Source organism: the organism of the source record quoted next, unplaced genomic scaffold (assembly GCF_019419815.1).
Source record: "Pyrus x bretschneideri cultivar Hongxiangsu unplaced genomic scaffold, Pyrus_bretschneideri_v1 Contig62, whole genome shotgun sequence".
In the NCBI taxonomy this organism is placed as follows: Eukaryota; Viridiplantae; Streptophyta; class Magnoliopsida; order Rosales; family Rosaceae; genus Pyrus; species Pyrus x bretschneideri.
Genome location: NW_025999801.1, coordinates 611,757 through 635,000, shown reverse-complemented (window position 1 = coordinate 635,000; position 23,244 = coordinate 611,757). Strand labels below are relative to the sequence as shown.

General features: G+C 38.5%; 2 protein-coding genes and 2 pseudogenes across 4 annotated transcripts in view; 1 reads left to right on the top strand and 3 right to left on the bottom strand.

Annotated features, from left to right (window-relative positions):
* The window catches only part of LOC125471820 (disease resistance protein RPV1-like), a 9,053-nt gene extending 1,694 nt beyond the window's left edge, over positions 1-7,359 (top strand). For 2 of the 3 annotated variants that reach the window (XM_048572617.1, XM_048572616.1), the window contains 5 exons: positions 214-280; positions 2,559-3,663; positions 3,869-4,177; positions 4,277-5,809; positions 5,882-7,359. In XM_048572617.1, coding sequence (XP_048428574.1) covers positions 2,650-3,663; positions 3,869-4,177; positions 4,277-5,809; positions 5,882-6,301 — 3,276 coding nt within the window. In that variant the 5' untranslated portion in view covers positions 214-280; positions 2,559-2,649 and the 3' untranslated portion in view covers positions 6,302-7,359. The other variant, XM_048572615.1, reaches the window with a different exon arrangement.
* The window catches only part of LOC125471823, a 33,258-nt pseudogene extending 23,484 nt beyond the window's left edge, over positions 1-9,774 (bottom strand).
* Positions 7,544-23,244, bottom strand: part of LOC108866065 (beta-glucosidase BoGH3B-like) — a 47,386-nt gene continuing 31,685 nt past the window's right edge. The window contains exon 11 of the mRNA XM_048572627.1: positions 7,544-7,738. The gene's annotated coding sequence lies outside the window, so the exon portion shown is untranslated. The remainder of the gene's footprint in view (positions 7,739-23,244) is intronic.
* On the bottom strand, positions 10,059-13,772 carry LOC125471822 (annotated as a pseudogene).

Below are 23,244 nucleotides of genomic sequence, written 5' to 3'. Positions count from 1 at the left end.
TAACAATTTATGATGCTATTTGTAAAAATTGGTCAGGTATTTCTTTAACAACTATAATATCATTTAATTCCAATTCATAATTACTTTTTTTTTTTTAATCTGTTAGTAAATTTTTGTACTTTATGTTCAATACATATATAGTAATGTATACATATAATTTATTAAGTTTTTTAATGTTGCTGATTATTTTGAGTGTGTTCATTTTGTGTGTAGAGAGTGAAAACTGCACTGCTCACAAAGGCAAAACAAGAGATAGCTTCTACATATGGGAATAAGAGTGGTTAGTTTGATCGTAATTGCTTTTTTGATTTGGTTAAATCAAAGTTAGGCTTGGGTCTAATTCAGTTGTTTGCTTGCACAAGTTGAAGTCGCTAGCTTTATAATGCTAGTGACCGAAATAAAACTTGAGTTCATGTTAAAATGATATCATAATTTTCATTATGGTGAGAACGGAGAACTTAGACCTATTTTTGAAATTTAGAAATTGAATTACTTTTCTTTACCTTTTTGTGATCATGCACTAAGAATTTGTTCATTGTATTAATATTATGAGGTAATATTTATACTTTCTAAGATCCATTTCTCATGTTTGGAGATTGCTTGATTCAATTAGATGTGATAGAAGTTGATGTGTTTATACCACCAAAACATAATTTTTCACATAATTTCTAATCCCGCAGCAATGTGAAGGCCAAACTTTCTAGTAAAACCTAAAATTTAAAATTTAAATTCCTTCCAATTTACTCCGACCTTTAGGCCAAAAATCAGTTTTAACTAAAACTGGTATTTGGCCAACAAATTTAACACGAGAAACCGGGTTGGGTTAAAAATTAGGAAAACTAATGAAAATAATTTGAAAATTTTGAGTTTTAATGATAAGGACAAAATAAAGGGTAAAGTGAATAGTACCAGAATTGACTTTTTAGTTATAAATATGATTTTTTATTAAAATGAATAATATCGTGAGTTTTTTTTTTTTTTTTTGTTAAAACTCTCTTAAAAATTCTGACCCACTCTGCGCGTGGACCTGAGAAAGAGAGAAATGTGCGCACTTTAACGCGCCAAAAGGAAGACAACGCGCCAAAAAGCAAGGGAAAAGGGGATTTCCTGAGAGGACTGGGGCCCAGCCTGATGGGGTTGTCGGCGACCATGTGCAATCCCACTTGCTTTATTTCAATCGGACGGCGTAGATTAGTGGACCTTATTGAGCTAAAGCAACCCTTTCTTTCCTGGGAACTTCCAAGCGTCACCCCCCCCTCCTTCCAGCTCATTTTTCTAGTGAGAACCGATAAAGGTGGTCGTTGCCCGGCAGTCTTGAGTTTGTTAAGGGGCCACACGAGACTCACATTAGGCTGTCGGTCTTGTGCTTGTTGATGGCTTCTTCTTCTTCATCTGTTCCTGATTGGAAATACGATGTCTTCTTGAATTTTCGAGGGGAAGACACTCGCAGGACCTTCATCGGCCATCTCTACAAAGCTCTAGTTCAGAACTCAATCAACACCTTCATTGACGCTGAAGAGCTCAGAAAAGGCAACGGCCTTTCGCAGCTACTGACGGCTATAAGCGACTCGAGGCTTTCAGTTGTAGTTTTTTCTCAAAACTACGCTTCTTCCACATGGTGCTTGAAAGAACTCGTCCAAATCCTGCAGTGCATGGATCAGAAGAAGCAGATTGTGATTCCCATCTTCTACGAAGTAGACCCATCTCATGTTCGTAAAATCAAGGGAAGTTTTGAGGAAGCATTTTCTAAACATGAAGATGATCCTAACGCCGACATGGAAGAAGTGCAGCGGTGGAGGTCCGCTTTACAAAGAGCCCCCGATTTATGTGGCTGGGATTCACAAAATTACCAGTAACTCATTCCCTCATAATCTTATTCACTTACTAGTTTAGAAGTTTAGCTAATTTCCTGTTTTGGTCGTTTTAGTTTTGAAGAAAATTCTTATTTCGTTTATAGTCGCTAATTTCCTGTGGTTATCATTAATGTTAATACAACTGGAACCAAGACTTCCTTCCCAACCCTCTACAAAATTGAATACTCACCAACTCTCTGCAAAACTTTCCACCACCACACCTAGATATTTGCCATGATGAGGAAAATTCACTTGTTTGTATTTACTTTTTCTCATGATGAAACTAATTAAAAAAAATTAGGGGCCTTTGATATTGATCTTCCGGTGAAGAATTCACTTGTTTGTATTTACTTTTTCTCATGATGAGGAAAGAGCAGGTGTGAGAAACAGAGAGGAGACATAATGTACTAAAGACGTCATCCAACATTAATAAGTAAAAAAAGAACAAGTTAAATTAATTCTTCAAACCGCAAGATCAAAATATATGGCCACTATTAAAAGGTCTATAAAACATCTGGAGAGGATGTAGATGACTAGTTCTCTTATATGTTGATTGAACTTAGAAGAGTGCATTGAGTAAATGAAAGAAGAATAAACTCCTGAGAATTGTTGGGTCGTTACTTTGTGTTTTCAATGACAGTGTGATGAGTGTTATATAACTAGCAATCGCAGGACTTGACAATATTGTTTTTTCAAATTTCGCAGGGATGATGCCAAGCTTGTTGAGTTGATTGTAGATGATATTTTTAAGAAATTGATCAACATCTTATCAAGTGAAAAGAATGGCTTGGTTGGAATGGATTCCCGCTTAAAGAAAATGGATTCACTATTATGTCCCGAGGTCGATAACATTGGCTTTGTTGGAATATGGGGTATGGGCGGTATAGGCAAAACCACCATCGCTAGAGCTGTGTATGATAAAATCAATCATCACTTCGAAGGTCGTTGCTTTCTTGAAAATGTGAAGCAACGTTTTCCCTCAACTGATGCAGGTGAAGCGCCACTAGATATGCAGGCAGAAATTCTATCTAGTATCACAAATATGAAGGTGGGGAGTTCAGAGATTTTGAAAAATGGTTTTCAGAAGATGATTGAAAGAGTTGGTAGGAAAAAAGTTTTACTTGTTCTTGATAATGTGGAGAGTTCATCCCAAATTGAAGCCTTAATTGGAAATCAACCCTCCTTTGGTGGCGGAAGTCGGATCATTATAACAACTAGAGATAAACAGTCACTAAGTAGAATTGGTGATCAGATATATGAGCCCGAGTTGTTAAATGACAATGACGCTGTCGAGCTGTTTATGCAGTATGCTTTCAGTACAAAGCAACCCACAGAAGAATACATTGATCTGTCAGGCCATTTCATAAAATATGCTCAAGGCTTGCCTTTAGCACTTAAAGTCTTGGGAGCATTTCTCGATAACAAAAGTGTACTTGTGTGGAAAGATGAGTTAAAGAAAATAGCGAGAAACCCGCACCTGGGAATTCAGAAAGTCCTTAGAACAAGCTTTGATGGACTAGATGGTTTACAGAAGGAAATATTTCTTGATATTGCATGTTTCTTTAAACAAATGAAGAAAGACTCTGCAATACGGATTATGGAAGGTTGTGACTTGCATCCCCATACCGGATTAGACGTCCTAGTTGGAAGAGCTCTTGTCACTATCTCATCTGACGATGTACTTGAGATGCATGATCTACTAGAGGAACTAGGTCACGAAATCGTACGCCAGGAATCTATAAAAGAGCCTGGTGGGCGTAGTAGGTTGTGGAGCTATGAAGATGTGCATCATGTGTTAACTAAAAAAACGGTGAGAAATGCACTCCCCTCCCCTCCATTAATGTAATTGTTTCGAATCTTCTCCCTTCCTTTAACGTTAGTAAATTTAAAAAATAATTATTATAATAAATTATAAAGCTTTAGCTTTGACCAAAATCCAATTCATGAGAAACATGTGCTTTAGGCGTTATAATCTTGAGTTTGTACTCATTCAATGTGAAATTTTGGTAATCCAGGCTACGGAAGCAGTTGAAAGCATAATTGTGCATTGGCCACACTCAGACAATGTGGTGGAATTAGATATCGCTTTCTTTAAAATGACAAAGCTAAGACTACTCAGAGTCCATAGCCACAATATACAACCACTGACGATGCTAGATACTAGATGGAAATACAGGGATCTAAAGTTTCTCTTTGAAAAATTAAGTTATCTGTTCTGGCACAAATGTCCGCTAAAGTCTTTATCGTTCAATTTTAACCCAGAGAATCTTGTTGACATTGACATGCAATATAGTTGGGTTAAACACCTCTGGAAAGGAACTAAGGTACGTTCATCATTTACCTATATACTGCTTTTTAAATGTTTTAGTTTTAAATGCCTTCTTATGTATGTAACACATATTTTCCTTAATGTATATTGACAGCCTCTTGGAAAGTTGAAAATTATCAATTTAAAAGGCTCTCATCGTCTTAAAAAAACACCGGACTTCGCTGAGGCAAAGAATCTTGAGAAGCTAATTCTTGGTGGATGCACAAGTTTATATGAGGTTCACCCATCCATTTCTGCCCTTGAAAAACTTGTCCTCTTTGATCTAAGTTGGTGCGGCAAACTCAAGTCCTTTTCAAGGAACATTTGTATGAAATCTCTTGAAACCTTTGATCTCTCTTTTTGCTCAAAACTTGAGAAGTTTCCAGAGATTTCCGAAGTTATGGAGAAGCTTTCAAAGCTTTATTTGCAAGGGACTGCAATAAAAGAACTGCCTCGATCAATTAACAATCTTACGGGGCTTGTTACTTTGAATCTTGAATATTGCAGAGAACTTGAGATTCTTCCAAGCAGCATTGTTCAACTCAAGTCCCTGCAACTTCTTAATCTTTCTGGTTGTCCAAAGCTCAAGGCCCTTCCAGAAAATATCGGAAATATGGAAAGATTAAGAGAGCTTCGCTTGGATGAGACATCTGTTAAAGGCCTTGCCCCATCAATTTCATCTCTTCAAAACCTTGAGATTTTGAGTCTAAAGCAATGCAAGAAACTTCTTAGGCTTCCAAGGAGCATTCATATGAGATCTCTTCGAACCCTTAATCTTTCCAGCTGCTCAAAGCTGTATAATTTTTCAAAAATTCCTGAAGTTATGAACCTATTAGAGCTTAATTTAGATGAGACTGCAATTTCAGAACTGCCCTCGTCCGTCAAAAATTTTACGGGACTCGTTACCCTAAGCCTGAAGGATTGCAGAAGATTAAAGATTCTTCCAGGCAGCTTTCATATGAGATCTCTTCAAGCCCTGAATGTTTCTGGCTGCTCAAATCTGAAGAATTTTCCAGAGTTTCTAAAAGTTACGGAGAACCTAACAGAGCTTCATTTAGATTGGATGCTAGTTGCAGAAGTCTCTCCCGGCCGAGAAAATTTGAAGTTTTCAGGGATTGCAATTGAAGAATTGCCATCCATAATTTATAGTCTTACGGGGCTTGCTACCTTGACGCTACGGTATAACAAAGACTTTGAGAGTCTTACAAGCAGCATTTGTCAGCTCAAGTCCCTAAAGTATCTCTCTCTTTCTGGTTGTACAGAGCTTAAGGTGTTTCCAGACATATTAGAAAATATGGAAAGATTAGCCAGCCTTGATTTGGATAGCACATCTATCAGAGAGCTTCCTGCATCAATTGAACGGCTTCAGGGGCTAGTGTCGTTAAATATGAAAAACTGCAAAAGCCTGGTCTATCTTCCGGACAGTATCTGCAATTTGTTAAGTCTCGAATGGCTCACTCTCAATGGGTGCTCAAAACTTTCGAAGTTGCCTGAAGATTTACGGTATTTGAAGCGCCTTGACATAAAGGAAACTGGTTTAGATGGTTACCGCCCAGAACAGCAATTCATCAATTTGGGGGATATGGCTCAGTTTCGAAGCACTGAGCCTAAGCTTAATGTCATAGTCCCAAACATGGAAAATGAGGCGGTGGCTGATGTGGAAGAGAGGCAGGATATGTCAAGCTATGTGGAAGAGATGTGGCATGAGGCGGTGGAAGAGGTGGCTGATGTGGAAGAGAGGCAGGATATTGCGGAGTCAAGCTATGTGGAAGAGATGCGGCGGCGGGTGGAAGAGATGCGGGTGGAAAAGATGCGGCGGCGGCGGCGGGTGGAAGAGATGCGGCGGCGGCGGCGGGTGGAAGAGATGCGGGTGGAAGAGCGGGTGGAAGAGATGCGGGTGGAAGAGCGGGTGGAAGAGGTGGAAGAGATGCGGCGGCGGGTGGAAGAGCGGGTGGAAGAGATGCGGCGGCAGGTGGAAGAGGTGGGTGGAAGAGGTGGAAGAGATGCGGGTGGAAGAGTGGGTGGAAGAGGTGGAAGAGATGCGGCGGCGGGTGGAAGAGGTGGGTGGAAGAGGTGGAAGAGTGGGTGGAAGAGGTGGAAGAGTGGGTGGAAGAGATGCGGCGGCGAGTGGAAGAGGTAGAAGAGATGCGGGTGGAAGAGGTGGAAGAGTGGGTGGAAGAGATGTGGGAGGTGGAGATGCGGCAGGTGTGGGTGGAAGAGATGCTGACGGATGTGGGAATGCCAACAAATTTCTCATCACATTTTGACTGATCCTGAGGAGTCAAGCTGTTTGGAAGAGATGATGCAGCGTCATTTGGAAGAGAACAGGCAGCAATGTTAATGTTTGGAAGAGATGAGGCAGCGACGTTTAGAGTTCCTTGAGGTAGATGTAGCATCTCTCTCTTTAAAAACGATAATTTCTCAGCACTTAGGCGTATTTGGATCAGTGTCAGAGCACTACACCTTTGAGTGATATGGTGGACTCAAGCTAAGGGGAAAGGAGGCAGTGGCAGCCTCAAGGAGAGGTGGGAGGATATGAGGTATTTGTGGGTCACGGGGTAATGGGGATTGAGGTATTTGGCACATCATCAATGATATAGTAGTAAGACTAAAGGACCTGAGAGAGGGAAGAAATGGTGATTTTGTGTGGTAAGAGTTTGTGACTCTTTCATGTTTTGAGTTGGTTTCTGCTTCTGAGAGCTCTTTTATTTAGTTTTTTTTCTTTTTCGGGTATTTCTTACTTCACCTGTAGTTGGTGCGTGGTCAGTATTTACTTATCTGTATGTATTGTAAAGTTGTTTTTTATTTCTCTTCGATCAGGTAATGTATTGTTAGTGATTAAGTCTTGAATTGGAAATAGATGGCTGAGATTAAACTAGCTCATAAGCTAGGATTGTGCCAGCTGTCATAGTAGCTGACTTTGTTTTAGATATACTCGTGCAAGACACGTGAGTATGAGAAGCGTGTGATGCATGTGAAGTTTGTGACGGTTTCTTCTTGTATTCTCTCTCAGCTTGCATCCTCTTGTTCCGGGTCATGGGGTGGTGATCTAGGCAATTAGAAGGGACTAAAGGGTGTGATACCCAAAAAAATGTTGTGATAATCAGTTACTTGATGTTTCTAGTAAATTTTAGGGATGACGTTGATTAATTTTCAACTTCAAAGACTAAAGTGACGAACAACGTCACTTTCAAGGACCATTTGTGATAAAAATTCAAACTATCTCATACATGCATTTTTCATATCATTCATTACTACGTAGTATTGAAGCAAAATTGCAAAAAATTGCTTAAAAAAAAAAACAAATAATAATAGACCAATAGAAGGTGATCCTCCTAACATTCTTTTCACTGAAGAATTTCAAAACAAAAATCAATTTAATTAATTATTCAAATTTGCTACATGTAAATTGTGATCGTTAAAATGGCTCAACAATGAATGCTTATAATTTGTTTGTTAACCAGAATTTGTGGCCGCCATAATCTAATCAACTCAAAGCTTTTCCCTTCCTTCTGCCATAAACTGTGTCCGTCAACAAATCCAATTGCTGTAGGAATCTACCATTAGTAAAAGCTACCTGGAATTTTTGGAGGAAAAAGGCAATGTGTAAGCAGAAACCTACGCAATTCGGAAAAGCCAAGAACTCAATAATCCTAGACCGAAAACTATACCTCTAAACTATAAGCTGAGAATCAGAGCAACCATGACGATAAGTATGCATGGCCTTGCAACAACACTAGCTGAGGTTGACCTGCAGGCATCACGAAGCTGAAGTCAGTATCGATACAGGTAATCAAGTTCTTCGGTTTATATTACACCAGAACACATGAATGCTTTAAAACAATATGTAGTATTGATAGATTGAAACCTAGAAGCCACCACCGGTCCCAAATCCCTTGTAAATTTCATTTCTTTCTTTTTCCCTTCAAGTTTTGTTATATGAACAAGCGTGCAGGAAAACAGGATACCTGCTATGAAGCTGGTCCTATATAGATATACATGTATGAAGGGTTACCTTGTTACAAGCTCTTTTACCGACTCAATTTCCAGTCCGAACCCAAACGAGAAAAGTGGATCACCAACATTCATTGGGAGTTGATTGACAGTTTTGAACCATGTTCTTGGAAGCTTTCCACTGAATCCATGATCCCCAAAAAGGACATCAGTAATGCCTTGGCCTTAAGAGCCTGGCAACCATGCTGCCACCAGAGCATCAATCGAGGAAATATATGGTTCTATTACAATAGGTCTGCCAGTTATTAAGATAACAATGCACTTGACACTTTCACACACATTGCTGATGACACTTGGGCCAGGTTCCGCCATCGTTAGGTTTGGGCTGTCTCCCGCAGTCTCAGCATAAGGATGCTCGCCAACCACAACGATGGCATATGCAAAGTTGTTGGACTTTACAAAATTACCGTCAGGATTCTCACTGTAGATAACTTCTGTGCTTGAGTCGACTGCTGATTTTATAGCATCAAGGATCGTAGTCCCTAATCATGAAAAGGAAGTTTTATGAAAAATACAGCCAAGATTAGATACATTTATGTGCGAACATCCTATACGCACGGGTATATATTTCCATACATTCTAATAACTGTGAAGACGATTTTCTTGTTGCAACTAACCAGCACCTGTGTAATCTTCTTATTAAGTGCTTAATGTTCTATTTTGTGAATATTCAATTCTATCATTTTATTGTAGAGCACAAAATTAGTGCACATAGACAGAATATTATGTATTTAATACAGCGATGAAAGCAGACTATACCGGTTGTATAATTGTTGCCACTGAATCCTTGCCATGCAATTGTCCATCCACCACACTGGTAGCCCAGATTATCAGCATGACTGCCGGCGACTAGAATTTTAGACACCTTCTTGGGAAGAGGTATGACTGGATTTGTAATGTTCCTGCTTTTCCCATTCTTCAAAAGCACGACAGATTTTCTGACAACCTCCCTTGCCAAATCTCTATGATCATGGTAATGTTAAATTAAAATACAAAAATGATTGATTCATGTCAGAAAATCAATAAATACAAAACTTACTAAGCAGTCTTTTGGCCATTGAATGTAACACCAATTTCAAGGGTATGTCCATTCTAATTTTATCGAACTATATACATCAATCAAATGACCAATAGGAGGGTTGCAAATCCTGATATTTGATTATCTCGGATAAACTGACCTGGCTTCCAAGCTCATGTCGTAGGCTGAAATCAGACAACGGGTTCTCAAAAAGACCCATGGTGAACTTGACAAGCAGAATCCTTCCCAAAGCATCGCCAATACGATCCATTGGGACAACGTTATTCTTGACCAGGTTAATGAGATCATTAATGAATTCTTTATAGTTGATAGGGACCATGACCTTCAAAAAAACAGAGAACCATTTTCAGAGTTTTATAATTTCGAACCAGAATAGAAAAGGAGTTTTATATAGTGTAATAGAGACGCTATTGTCTTCTTTCATTTCTGTAAGAGGTCTTTATATAAAATAAGCCACGAACCATGTCAGTTCCAGCTAGAACTGAAGCTTGGACAGAGTATGTGTGGTTTGAATGTGGCGACGAGGTAATCCTATCAATACCCTCCCAGTCTGATATAACAAAACCCTGAATGTTCAACCAAAAACACCATGTGCTGTTAGCATGAAACAGTGCAGAACACAGATAAAGGTACAATACAGTCACCAAAATGAAGCACCTATTGTGAGACCGATAACAACCAGAACTCGGGATCAGTAATATTATTGAGTTATCAACTTATCACAAATACCTTAATTTCATATTGAATCTGAAATTTCAACTCATTAACACAGATGAAGCTTAAAGAACCTAAAAAGTGGGAACTGATGCAAAACAGGATAAATCATATAACTGATGTATGCTAGGCACTTTAACTGTATCAAGAGAAATGCGCAAAAACTGCATCTGAGAATTTGCAGGGATATCACCCTGTAAACCTGGAATGATCTCCGTCATTTCTTGCATAATTTTGTGATCTTTACTGTAGCTTTTGTAACACCAGCCCCATCTTGGATCTCTACATACCTATACAGGATGTTCCAGGCAACGCACAGAAGTCATCAGATGGAAAAAATATGAATCCACTCAAAGGACATTGTTAACCATGTAAAAGAAGAAAATGCTGAACGCATAAATCCTTTTGCAATGTATTATTTACCGCAATGCAAGAAGCAAATACATAAGGAATCCCCGTAGCTCGGGCTTCAAGAGCAGTTGCTGAACCAATTCTTCGTGCCAGTTCAGGGTCCCCGTGTACTGGAAATATTTAATAGAAAGAAGACACATTCAATGAACTATAAAACGGAAAACATCTAAAAGGATTAATGCATGGTTAGTTATTTTAATACTTGCTGAAGTATAATACAAATTTACTTGTAAGGATTTGACCCTAATGGGACCTTGTTGTAGTTATACAGTTACAGAGTGCTGCTTTTAAATGACGGTGATAGATCTCATCCTTTCTGTAAAAATAGAACAATGCACTATCATGTTTTGAAATGAAGCAAATAGAACCTGTTACCTTGTTACAAGCTCCTTTACCGACTCAGTTTCCAGTCCAAACCCAAATGGGAAAAGTGCATCATACTGTGAATCACCAACATGCATTGGTAGTCAATCGACAGTCCTGAACCATGTTCTTGGAAGCTTTCCACTGATTCCATGATCCCCAAAAAGGACATCAGTAATGCCTTGGCCTTAAGAGCCTGGCAACCATGCTGCCACCAGAGCATCAATCGAGGAAATATATGGTTCTATTACAATAGGTCTGCCAGTTATTAAGATAACAATGCACTTGACACTTTCACACACATTGCTGATGACACTTGGGCCAGGTTCCGCCATCGTTAGGTTTGGGCTGTCTCCCGCAGTCTCAGCATAAGGATGCTCGCCAACCACAACGATGGCATATGCAAAGTTGTTGGACTTTACAAAATTACCGTCAGGATTCTCACTGTAGATAACTTCTGTGCTTGAGTCGACTGCTGATTTTATAGCATCAAGGATCGTAGTCCCTAATCATGAAAAGGAAGTTTTATGAAAAATACAGCCAAGATTAGATTCATTTATGTACGGACATCCTATACGCACGTTTCCATACTTTCTAATAACTGTGAAGACGATTTTCTTGTTACACCTAACCAGCACCTGTGTAATCTTCTTATTAAGTGCTTAATGTTCTATTTTGTGAATATTCAATTCTATCATTTTATTGTAGAGCACAAAAGTAGTGCATATAGACAGAATATTATGTATTTAATATAGCGATGAAAGCAGACTACACCGGTTGTATAATTGTTGCCACTGAATCCTTGCCATGTAATTGTCCATCCACCACATTGGTAGCCCAAGATTATCAGCATGATTGCCGGCGACTAGAATTTTAGACACCTTCTAGGGAAGAGGTATGATTGGATCTGTAATGTTCCCGCTTTTCCCATTCTTCAAAAACACGATGGATTTTCTGACAGCCTCCCTTGCCAAATCTCTATGATCCTGGTAATGTTAAATTAAAATACAAAAATGATTGATTCATGTCAGTAAATCAATAAATACAAAACTTACTAAGCAGTCTTTTGGCCATTGAGTGTAGCACCAATTTCAAAGGAATGTCCATTCTAATTTTATCGAACTATATACATCAATCAAATGACTAATAGGAGGGTTGCAAATCCTGATATTTGATTATCTCGGATAAACTGACCTGGCTTCCAAGCTCCTTGACTAGGCTGAAATCAGCCAACGGGTTCTCAAAAAGACCCATGGTGAACTTGACAAGCAGAATCCTTCCCGTAGCATCATCAGTACGATCCATTGGGACAACGTTATTCTTGACCAGGTTAATGGGATCATTAATGAATTCTTTATAGTTGATAGGGACCATGACCTTCAAAACAAAGAGACCCATCTTCAGAGTTTTATAATTTCGAACCAGAAATTATCTTCTTTCATTTCTGTAAGAGGTTTTTATATGAAATAACGAGCTAGAACTGAAGCTTGGACAAAGTATACGTAGTTCGAATGTGGCGGCGAGGTAATCCTGTCAATACCTTCCCAGTCTGATATAACAAACCCCTGAATGTTCAACCAAATACACCTTGTGCTGTTAGCATGTAACAGTGCAGAAAACAGGTAAGGGTACAATACAGTCACCAAAATGAACCACCTACTGTGAGACCGATAACAACCAGAACTCGAGATCAGTAATATTATTGAGTTATCAACTTATCACAAATACCTTAATTTCATATTGAATCTGAAATTTCAACTCATTAACACAGATGAAGCTTAAAGACGCTAAAAAGTCGGAATTGATGCTAAACAGGATAAATCATATAACTGATGCAGTACTGATGTATGCTAGGCACTTCAATTGTATCAAGAGAAATGCGCAAGAACTGCCTCAGAAGGTTGTTTGAATGTATTATGATGGCTACAAAGACAATAATCTGTAATGCCAACATAGGCAGTAAAAAAACAACAATAACAACTAAGCCTTATCCCACTAAGTGGGGTTGGTTGTATGAAATATGAAGATGACGTTAGAGGGGGAATGCGAGAAAGTATGTAAATGCAGCAAACCCATCCATAGACACTAAAACAGGAAATATGGGAAAGTGAAGAATCATGCTAATCACTGAGCAATGTCCAAGAAAACCTGACCACATTAATGTGTAATGTGGAAGTAATTTGAATTTGATTAGATAATACCGGAGGTATTAAAACCCAACATATGGGAAATACACAATGCTGAGAAAGGCAATGAAAGCAGATAAAGCTGACAGCATTTGAAGAATAAGAAGAGATTGAGGGCAAGGACAGTTATAAGCAGTCACGATTAAGAGCATATATTTTGAAAATCTGTAATTTAAGCTACGGTATGTCAAGAAAGAGAAAACCACACAAACAAAAGTAATGATAATTGCAATATGCAAAGGTTTTGGTGCCAGAAACCTTTCTTTGAATTCATGGTAAGATTTTAACACTAGGCATGCTTGTTTCGTGGTTACATCAAATCTCGGTACATAGATGAGACATGATTCCACTTTATATCTATCAGAGAGCTTCCCGCATCAATTGAACGGCTTCAGGGGCTTGTGTCGTTAAATCTGAAACATTGCAAAAGCCTGGTCTATCTTCCGGACGGTATCTGCAATTTGCTAAGTCTCCAATGGCTCACTCTCCATGGGTGCTCAAAACTTTCGAAGTTGCCTAAAAACTTGTGGTATTTGAAGCGCCTTGACATAGAGGAAACTGGTATACATGGTTGCCGCCCAGAACAATTCATCACTTTGGGGGATTTGGCTCAGTTTCGAAGAACAGCACCTATGATTAATGCCATGGTCCCAAACAATGAGCAAAATGAGGCGGTGGCTGATGAGGAATCCCTCCTCCCCTGGATCGATGATTCAGAAATTTTGACTGGTCCTGAGGAGTCAAGCTATGTGGAAGAGATGAGGCAGCGACATTGGGAGTTTCTTGAGGTAGGGAGTACGCTAGAGGGAAGACAACAATCAAGGATCAACGGGTTCCCACCCAAAACGACAAACTTTCAGCACTTTGGGGTATTTGGATTAGAATATGAGGTTGCATCTGTGGGTCATGGGGTAATGGGGATTAAAGTATTTGGCGCAGTACTTTACTTTAGTCTAAAGTAGGAGGGGAAATCGCACTATTCATATGAACAGTGTTTTGGACCACATTTCAGTTTATTTACAAGATTGCCACTCAGATGCTTTCAGCTTTTTACAAAGATGCCATCATCAGTTTGAATGACGGGAATGCCCGTCTGGGGTTAACATCACACGGTTGGGTGTAAAAGTTGGGTGGGCATTGTTGTCAGTTAGGGTTGCATTCGATGGGATCGATGGCTCGGTGTGGGATTTGGTTGGAAGGCATGCTGCTTGCAGAGAGGAGGAGAGAGAGAGGGAAGAAGGGAGGGGGATAGAGAGAGGGGTTTGGTGAGGGGAATGCATGCGACTTGCAGAGAAGAGGGAGGGAGAGAGGAGGAGAGAGTGGGAAGGAGGGATGGGGATGGAGAGATAGGGGTTTGGTGAGGGGAAGGCATGCGACTTGCAGAGAGGATGGAGGGAGAGAGGAGGGGAGAGAGGGAAGGATGGAGTGGGAGGGAGAGAGAGAAGGGTTTGGTGAGGGGAAGGCATGCGACTTGCAGAGGGAGGGAGGAAGGGAGGGAGCGAAGCTTAAAAGCAACTACAGAAAGTTCAATGGACAAGGTCGCAGCAATGCAGACACCTCGCTCTGAACCATTTCCTCTCTCCTGAGGCGAATGCTGAACAAAGTTTTGAAGGAACAAAAAGAAGAAGAGCTACACATAATAGAATCCGATTCGCAAGGAAAAGAAGAAAGCCCGCTTTTCAACGAAAAAGCTAAAATCAATCCCTTCAACCTCCTCATCGACGGCGGCACCCACGACCACCATGTTCACTTTTAATTTAATTTTAATTTTTTGCTTTTTCAGTGGATTAAAGAATATGAAACGAATTATAATTTAAAATGGTGAAATTTTGTTGATTTTTGCGTTCAGTGTTCTGAGTGATCATCGAGCTGTGATGGGTTAGTGTTGGATTTGATTCAATTGAGGTAAAAGCTCTGCATGATTGTGATACGGAGAAAATGCTAGAATCTTACCTTCGATCCAAATATCTGATTTTTGTTACAATTGCTATTTTGATTATAGGAAAATGTGGTGGAGACAATAATTCCCAAATCCTCGAGTTTTATGAATGCATTCCAATTGATAGCCATGTCAAATGATCTCGATTGTCAGGTATGTTCGAGGAACAGGCAAGTTTACAAGAAATAGATTTACTAAAATAACTAATTCTACTTTTTTAGCTTATAACGAATAATGTTGAACTGTTAACTTAATTTAGGATGAGAAATAGAAGACAACAAGAATTGGACCCAAGCATACCATTACAAAAACCATGAAGAAAATAGAAGCGGCTGCAATGGATGCAAGTAGTCTGTAGCAAGAACAAACAACTTCAGGGTACACGAAACTTATATTCAATCTTGCTTGTTTATCTACTAATGATGTATTATTTTTTTCATCAAATGTAAATGCATGCAAAAATTCCAATGAAAACGTAAATCACCATATCCAGGTAAATCCGAATTGTAGATCAGACTTATATTACAATTTGCTTTCTTTGTGAAATTTTATTGTAATTTACACTAAAATCTCTGGTTTTTGAAATTCTATATGAAATTGTGAATGTTGTTCGGAATCAAGTCCGGCCAAGTTCTTTACTAAATAGTGCGAAAATGTGCATGATGAAACTAAATTACTTTTGTATCATCTATATTTACCTGTTATCAAAACAGGATTTAAAATATAGAAACATACTACTTATAGGATATTAAGGTTGAAGTCATTTAGTTCCAAAGATGCCATAACTAATGTATAATTGAGTGAAATGCCAGTTTACATAGATATTGTGTTTATTTGTTTTAGGGGGATTACCAAAAGGAGCTCATCAGGTATTCTGCGAGCACGATCGACCTTGATCATTTGGATATTTAAAGGAGCCATTAATCAAGGGAAGACGACGAGTTATGAACTTGTGTGCCAATTTTGCCAATTTTGTAGACAAGCAGAAACTTTGGCACTCGCCTCTGTCCTATCCTCATCTCGCCAACGTCTCCCTTCTCTCACCTCCGTCGTCTTACTCCTCCTTTCTCTGTCTCTGGAATCCTATCGTCATCTTCCTCGCATGCAAGGTTCTGGCCCTTTCAATTGTAACCAAAACGTGTTTCAGGTGCCTAACACAACCTCTCACTACTCACTCACATCAGTTGGTTTTTGTAATTTGAACTTTTCTTTCTAATAAATTTGTATGCTTTCTGGATTTTTTATGGCAGTTTTGGACCTTATCTTTTCTGAATTTGTGTGCTTCTCTGGGTTTTTTAATGGCAGTTCTGAGGAAGAGCAAGAAAAAGGAAGAACCAGTATTAGAAGATCTTCCCAAAGAGTACTATGATGATGTGAGTGCTTTTATCCTTTAACTTGGCCAAATGGGTGCTCAAATTTCATGTTTTTCTGTGATTATATGAGTAAATTTATGTATTTTGTTTTTGGGTTTTGCCAAATTCAGTGGTGGTATTTATGGGTTTGGTATTGATTTTCACTTAACAATGACTTTAGGGAAATTGATTGAGTCTGCATTCAATGTAACTTTCCATGCAGTTACATAATGATGAAATAGAATTCAATTTTTTCATTCCCTTTTATTTTTTTAAACGCAGTTACATTTATATGATGATTTACAGCATATATTTATCTTTTAGATTCGAATTCTTCATGCAATCTAAGCCATGAAGGATTTGATAAACCCACAATTGATAACAATGCGCGGCGGCACCAACGATTTTGGACAAGGAACAAGTAAGTACCATTTTGTTTCATTGTTCCAAAGTATTATGTAGAGATTGCTTTAATATCTTGGCTTCTTTGCTGTTTGTGGGGTGTCTGAGATTGGATTTAGGAGATTTTGTTTAGGTTTTGCAGAGAGAGATAGGGGGTGTCAGAGAGAAATGTGGGAGGATTTAGGTGAGGGATTTCAAGGATTTGTTTAGGGTTTCTTTTCTGCGATTTGCAAACAGAGAGATGGGACAACGGTGAGAGAGAGATGGGAGGATTTTCTACGAGGGTAAAGGGAACAGGTAAGGGAGGTTTGGGTATGGGTAGGGGATGGAAAAACATTTCGTTTTCCATTTGCTTCCTCAAACCCGAAGGATTTTTGCGATTGCAGAGAGAGAGATGAGGGTGTCCGTTAGGTGCCCTTTAATTGTCACCTTTGTGATTTGTCCACCCTTGATTGTTGTGTGATTCATTCTCACGAACGTTCTATGCACAAGGTTTCATGTTATTCCTTCCTTTTAATTTTGATATTATTGTGCTTAATTTCTGTTTTATTTTATTGGGTGATTAGATTAACAGACCTTGGATATTTTGGTATAATAATTTCACATCACATGTTGCCCTTTTGCATCACCTTAATTGTTCATCAGATGCTAACTTTTAGTTATGTTTTCTTTGGGTCAGTCTCCATCTGGTACATTTGTCCATCCTCCTGGAGTGGAGCACTATCTTTCTGACAGCATAAATGCTCTGAGAAATTGCTATGGAGACAAACAGTTGTTTACTCCGTTCTAGGTATGTTTTTCTATAGTATTTTAGAGGGATACTTAACTATTCCCCATTGTAATCCTTACCTTTGTATCTATCTCTCTCAAAAGACGATGAGAGTAGCAACTGTTGCAAAGCAAAATTCTCAGATGTATCTAAGCATATACATACATTGGACAAAAACCGAATCTTAAATTGGGGCAGTGAGTTCTGCAACATCCCGGTGCTGCATATATTCTCACACTTTTAAAAGTTGTATTTCTCAAATATATTGGGAATTTTAATTAGTTTTATGTCATTTTCGTAGGGCAATTTAGTAGAGATTTAGACATAAAAGAAGATGCGTGAATCAATACAATTAACCTAATAGTGATTTGGTTCAGCGTAAAGACCACTGCTAGGGCACTCAAGCCATTTTCTTAATTTATGCGGATATATATTATACGTAACCAGCACATATTTCCAAAGGATGTTAGTTAGTGTTCATGCTCTGTTGATATTTTATTCTGTTCATTTTGATTTTGTTTTTCAGTTGTGGTTATAGGATTGTTTTGTCTCTTTTTTTTTCTTTTTTTTTTTTCCCTCTGTACAGCTTTTCTAAAATTGAACTGTTGTTCTCAATTTGGTTATTGGAACCAAGGCCAGTTAGGCTGTGCCTTTGGAAGGTCTCACTGCTTTTAAAGTTGAATGGTGCCAGCTGAATATAATGCGTTCATTCTTCAGTGCGTGTGAGTGTATGTGTATGCCGTCTATGTGAGTGCATGCAGTGTGGTTAGGTTCATTCCCGCATGGGTTTTCATCTTTTTTTCGTTAAATGGTTAGGTTCATTCCCGTATGGGAGAGGTGTGTTTTTGCCATCAAATTGGTAGAGATTGATCTTAATCAAATATCATGCCATAGTGTTATTTTGTTTGCATCTATGGAACTATATATTTACTTTGTTGTTGTTGACCGCTTTGCATGTTCCTTCCAGATAATGCTGCCTTTTCGGATTTCGTATGAGTGTCCCGGGTCGGTTCTGGATCATCAAAAGAGGGACGATCGCTGTCATTCGGATTGCGGACGTCCACTTGAAAATCCTGGTAAACACATCCTTTTCTTGATTTTAGGCCATGCAAAATTCATGGTGAAAAAAATGAGCTCATGTCGTTGGTTTGTGCCTCTATCCTATTTCTTATTTATTTATTTTATCAATTCTTTTAATTCTTGGTTCTATACGTTGCTGCTGGTTTCGATATTTCATTGTCCTATTTGTGCATGATACAAGTGCTGCCACTTTTCATATTTTTATCAATGCTTACATCTTCACTCTTTTCCTTCTGTTTCTTTTTTTTTTTTTTTTTTTTTTAGAAGACTTCTGTTTATTTTGCTTAACATGGTTCGGCTTTTTGAGATTGTGTGTTTGATTAACATTTGATCGTATGGTGTTAGAATTTAAATTTGATGTGAATAAATTCTGCCGGCGGGGATTTTGGTCTCTGGATTTTTCATGGTGTAATTTTTATGGCATGATCCATTGGTGTCGTGTGTATTTTTATCAACAATAATAAGCTTTTTCTCAGTATTGCAAACAAGTTTTCTTATAATTGAGAGACAAGTGCATGGTGCATGTGTCTTAATTTATTCAGGTTAAATATGTCTTATTTATGTAGTTAAGACGGGTGCATTCAAGTCCCGCAGCAATGCGCGGGCATATTTTCTCGTCATCACAAATATAGTAGTAAGACTTAGGACATGGGAGGGGGAAGAAATGGTGATTTTCTATGGTAGAATTTGTGACTCTTTCGTATTTTGAGAGCTCTTCTTTTTCGTGTATTTCTTTCTTCGCTTGCAGTTGGTACGTGATCAATATTTACTTATTCATATGTGTTGTAAACTTGTTTTTTCTTTCTTTTCAATCAGGTATGTATTGTTAGTGATTAAGCCTTGAAGCTGATTCCTTAGAGTTCAAGTTACTTAGTCTTGTTTTTATTTGCTTGAATAGGAAACGGATGGCCGAGATTAGACTAGCTCATAGGCTAGGATTGTGCCAGCTGTCATAGTAGCTGACCTTTTGTCTTAGATATACTCATGCAAGACACATAAGTATGACACACTTGTGATGCATGTGGAGTTTGTAATGGTTCCTTCTTTTATTTTCTCTCTCATTTTTATTCAGTGGGTGAAATTGAATCAAAGAGGAAGCTGGAGCTACGTTTACCATTTTGCTTCTCATCTCTTTTCTTTTCAATCCTTCTTCTGAGTTTCATCAAATTCTGCTAATTAAAATTACAAATTAAAATATAACATCCACATGTATTGCGAAGTTGGCCTTTCAAACTGCTAATTCCAGATGACCTAATCTCATACATCAATCTTCCCTAACAAAGACTTCAAGATCAAAAATTTCCAAGAAACTTAAAGATCAAACTCTTTAGCGGAATAAATGGTTGTTGGAACCAGTCACTAAACCCTAGCATGTCACCTCGTATCACAAGTCTCCATGTAATGGATGCACAAAGTTAACCGCTAGTTTTGCTTTCCAACTTTCCAGCTTTCTCTCCTCCTTGATTCAAGGCACTTAACTTGCTGATAACTTCTTAGTCTTGGGTTTGATTTAAATCACCTTAAATTAAGGAAAAGCTTGTATCCTAGGTTTACCTGGTCTCTAAGGTTTCATGTAAAGATGGTTGCTTGTAACCATTCACTTTTCTTGCCTACATATACTGCCATGTACATTCAAAACTATTTATGAAATCGAAATACTTTGAAACTAAAATCCACATGTTATCAGAGCAGTGTCATCCTTGACCTCTGTCTCTGCCCGTTTAGTTTCCGCTGCTATTCTTGTGAGCTTCTGTAATGGTTGAGGAAAGCTCAATTAATCTTGAGGGAGAAGGCTCGCAGGTAGCTCCTTTGAGTTTCTTAGACTCCGAAGTCAATATCAACCAACGCCTATGCTCGATGTTACTGAATGAGCTCAACTACCTTTCTTGGTCTAGGGCAGTTTCACTTGCTCCAAGAGGAAGGGGAAGGTTATGGTTCACCAATGAAAGTTACTGTTATGTCCTTGCTGCTTAACACCATGGAGAAACATGTTGTTAAGATATTTAGTTATTCTGAATCTCCACAAGATTTGTGGAAATCTGTGAAGGATATGTATGGAAACCAGAACAACTATGCTTGGGTATTCCAGTTGAAAGCAAGAAAAGAAGTCCTTTGTTCAACATCTTGGCAGTTTAAAGACTGTGGAATGAGCTGGATGTATACCTTCCTCATACCACGGACTCTACTATTCTTCTCAAAAGAGCTGAGAAGGATAAGATCTATCAACTGCTTGCAAGTCTCAGCTCAGAATATAAGGATCTGAAGAGTCACATATTAATGAGTGCGGAGCTACCACCATTCAAGACTGTTTGTGCTACGATACAACGTGAAAAAGCAAGAAGAATGGTGATGAATATAGAGTCTAATCTCAAGCTATCAGAGACTCGAGGATATGTTGCAAACCATAGGAGCCATGATTCCAAGGTATAGAAGGGAAAGAATCCACATCTTAAGTGTAAGTACTGCAATGTTACTGGTCATACAGAAGAGAGGTGTTGGGAGTTACATCCTGAACTTAAGCCCAAGTTCAAAGACAACAGGATGATGGCTCCAAAATCTCCATTAGTGGTTCATTTCAAAGCTCAACATGTTGTCAACAATGCTACCAGCTCTCTCACTCATGGCTTGGTGGACTTCACAGTCAACCTTGTGACTCTTATCAACGAGTTTGCAGCTTACTTACAAACTAAAAACCATGGAGAAGCTGCACAAGCATCAAAGAGTGAAGGGAACAATCACACTGCACTTCTTGGACAGTTTGTAGGATTTTTAGCTGATCATGATCATGTTCCACGTGATATAGCTCCAAGTATCTTCAAAGATTCTTAACTGCACTAAAATCTAGTATTAATCATGATTGTTGGATAATTGACTCGGGTGCCTCTGATCACATGATAAATAAAGATTCAAACCAACATGAATCCAAGCCTTGTCAAAACCATCTCATGTGTCAGTTGCAAATGGAAAAAATGTCTCAGTCATGGGAAGGGGAAAACTAGGTTTAGTCTCAAACACCATAGAGTCTACTGCCTTATAAGTACCATCTTTTCCATTTCAATTGATGTCAGTAGGACAACTCACTAACACTCTAAATTGCCTAGCCATATTCTCACCCACAAATGTAATTTTTTAGGATGCTCTCACCAAGAGGAAAATTGGTGAAGGATTATATCAAAATGGCCTTTTATTATTTTTGAACGAAGCCCCCTTTATCAACAGTCCTTCAAGTTCAACCAAGCTCTTCCAATGATCAACAATTTTGGCACCAAAGGCTAGCCCACCCATCCAAAGTTGTTTTGTTAAAACTATTTCCAAAGTTTTGGTGCTCATTGATTAAGTGTGATACTTGTCATTTCTCAAAGTTTGCTAGGTTACCATTTAGAACCTCAATGTCTAGGTCTAGCATACCTTTTGAACTTGTTCACACCGATGTATGGGGTCATACTATTGAATCAATGGAAGGTTACAAATATTTTGTCATTTTTATGGATGATTACACTCGTGTCACTTTTCTTTATCTCAAGAAGGCTAAAAGTGAAGTTCCAACTATTTTTCAAGACTTTCATAGACTTGTGTCAAATCATTTCCATTCAACTATTAAAACACTAAGATTAGATAATGGTACTGAGTTTTTATCCAACGACATGGTTCAATACTTAAGTTCACAAGGAATTATACATCAAACTAGTTGTGCGGGTACCCCACAACAAAATGGGATTACTGAGCGAAAGAACCAAGACCTACTTGAAAAAACTCGTGCTTCCAAAGAAGTTTTGGTCCTATGCAATTTTAACAGCTACATACCTCATCAACCGACTCCCAAGTCGGGTCCTAGGGTTTAAATCTCCTTATGAAACTCTAGAAAGGAGACCTATCAAGTTGTCTCACTTGAAAGTGTGGTTGCTCATGTTTTGTTCATGTACAACATCAACATGGTGACGAATTGGATGCTAGGGTTGAAAAATGTGTGTTTGTAGGATATTCACCTACACAGAAGGGATATAAATGCTTCAATCCTCGCTCCAATAATTGTATTGTCTCTAGAGAAGTCTTCTTTGATGAAGACACCATTTTCTTTCAACCAAGAAGGCATGCTTCTTGTGAGGAGGAGTCTCTACAGGATTTGTTTCCATTACCTATGTGCACAGAGCATGATGATGATGTTCTAGCAGTGCATGACACTCATGGTAATGAGGAAGTATGCCAAGTCACGAATTCTTCAAATTCACAGGTCATCTCACAAGGCAACATTGAGCATGAATCTAAAGATCAAGTTCACAATGCAAAACCATCACAGTCAACCCAAGGTGTACGAAGAAATCCTTCTCGTGCAAGAAAACCTCTAGCAAGGCTCTTGGACTATGTCATTTATGCCTTAAGGTATCTATAGGTTTTTCGAGGCGTGGGGGAACCCGAAGTCTTACCTTAGGTTTTTCAACGTGTCGAATCTGAATTCGTTGTCCGTTTTCCCAATTTCGACCATTTTAGTAGAGTTTTATTAAATAGCTTCTATTTATGCTTAGGTGCGTCAATGGGAAGTAACACCATCCTCGCTAGTCCGAGCAGATTCCCGGCAATGAAATATCTGTGAGTGGACACCTTCTTAACTTGCATGTTTTTATAAAATATTAGGCTTGCATTCACGAAAAGCATGATTATTTATGATTTATCAAATTTACGTTTTACGAAAGGTTATGAATTATTGGATTTTCATATATGAAATGCTATGGATTTACGGATATGATTTATTTATAGTTTATGAATATGAATTATCATGGAGTCATGAAATGAGATTTAAGCCTTTGAGCCCCAGA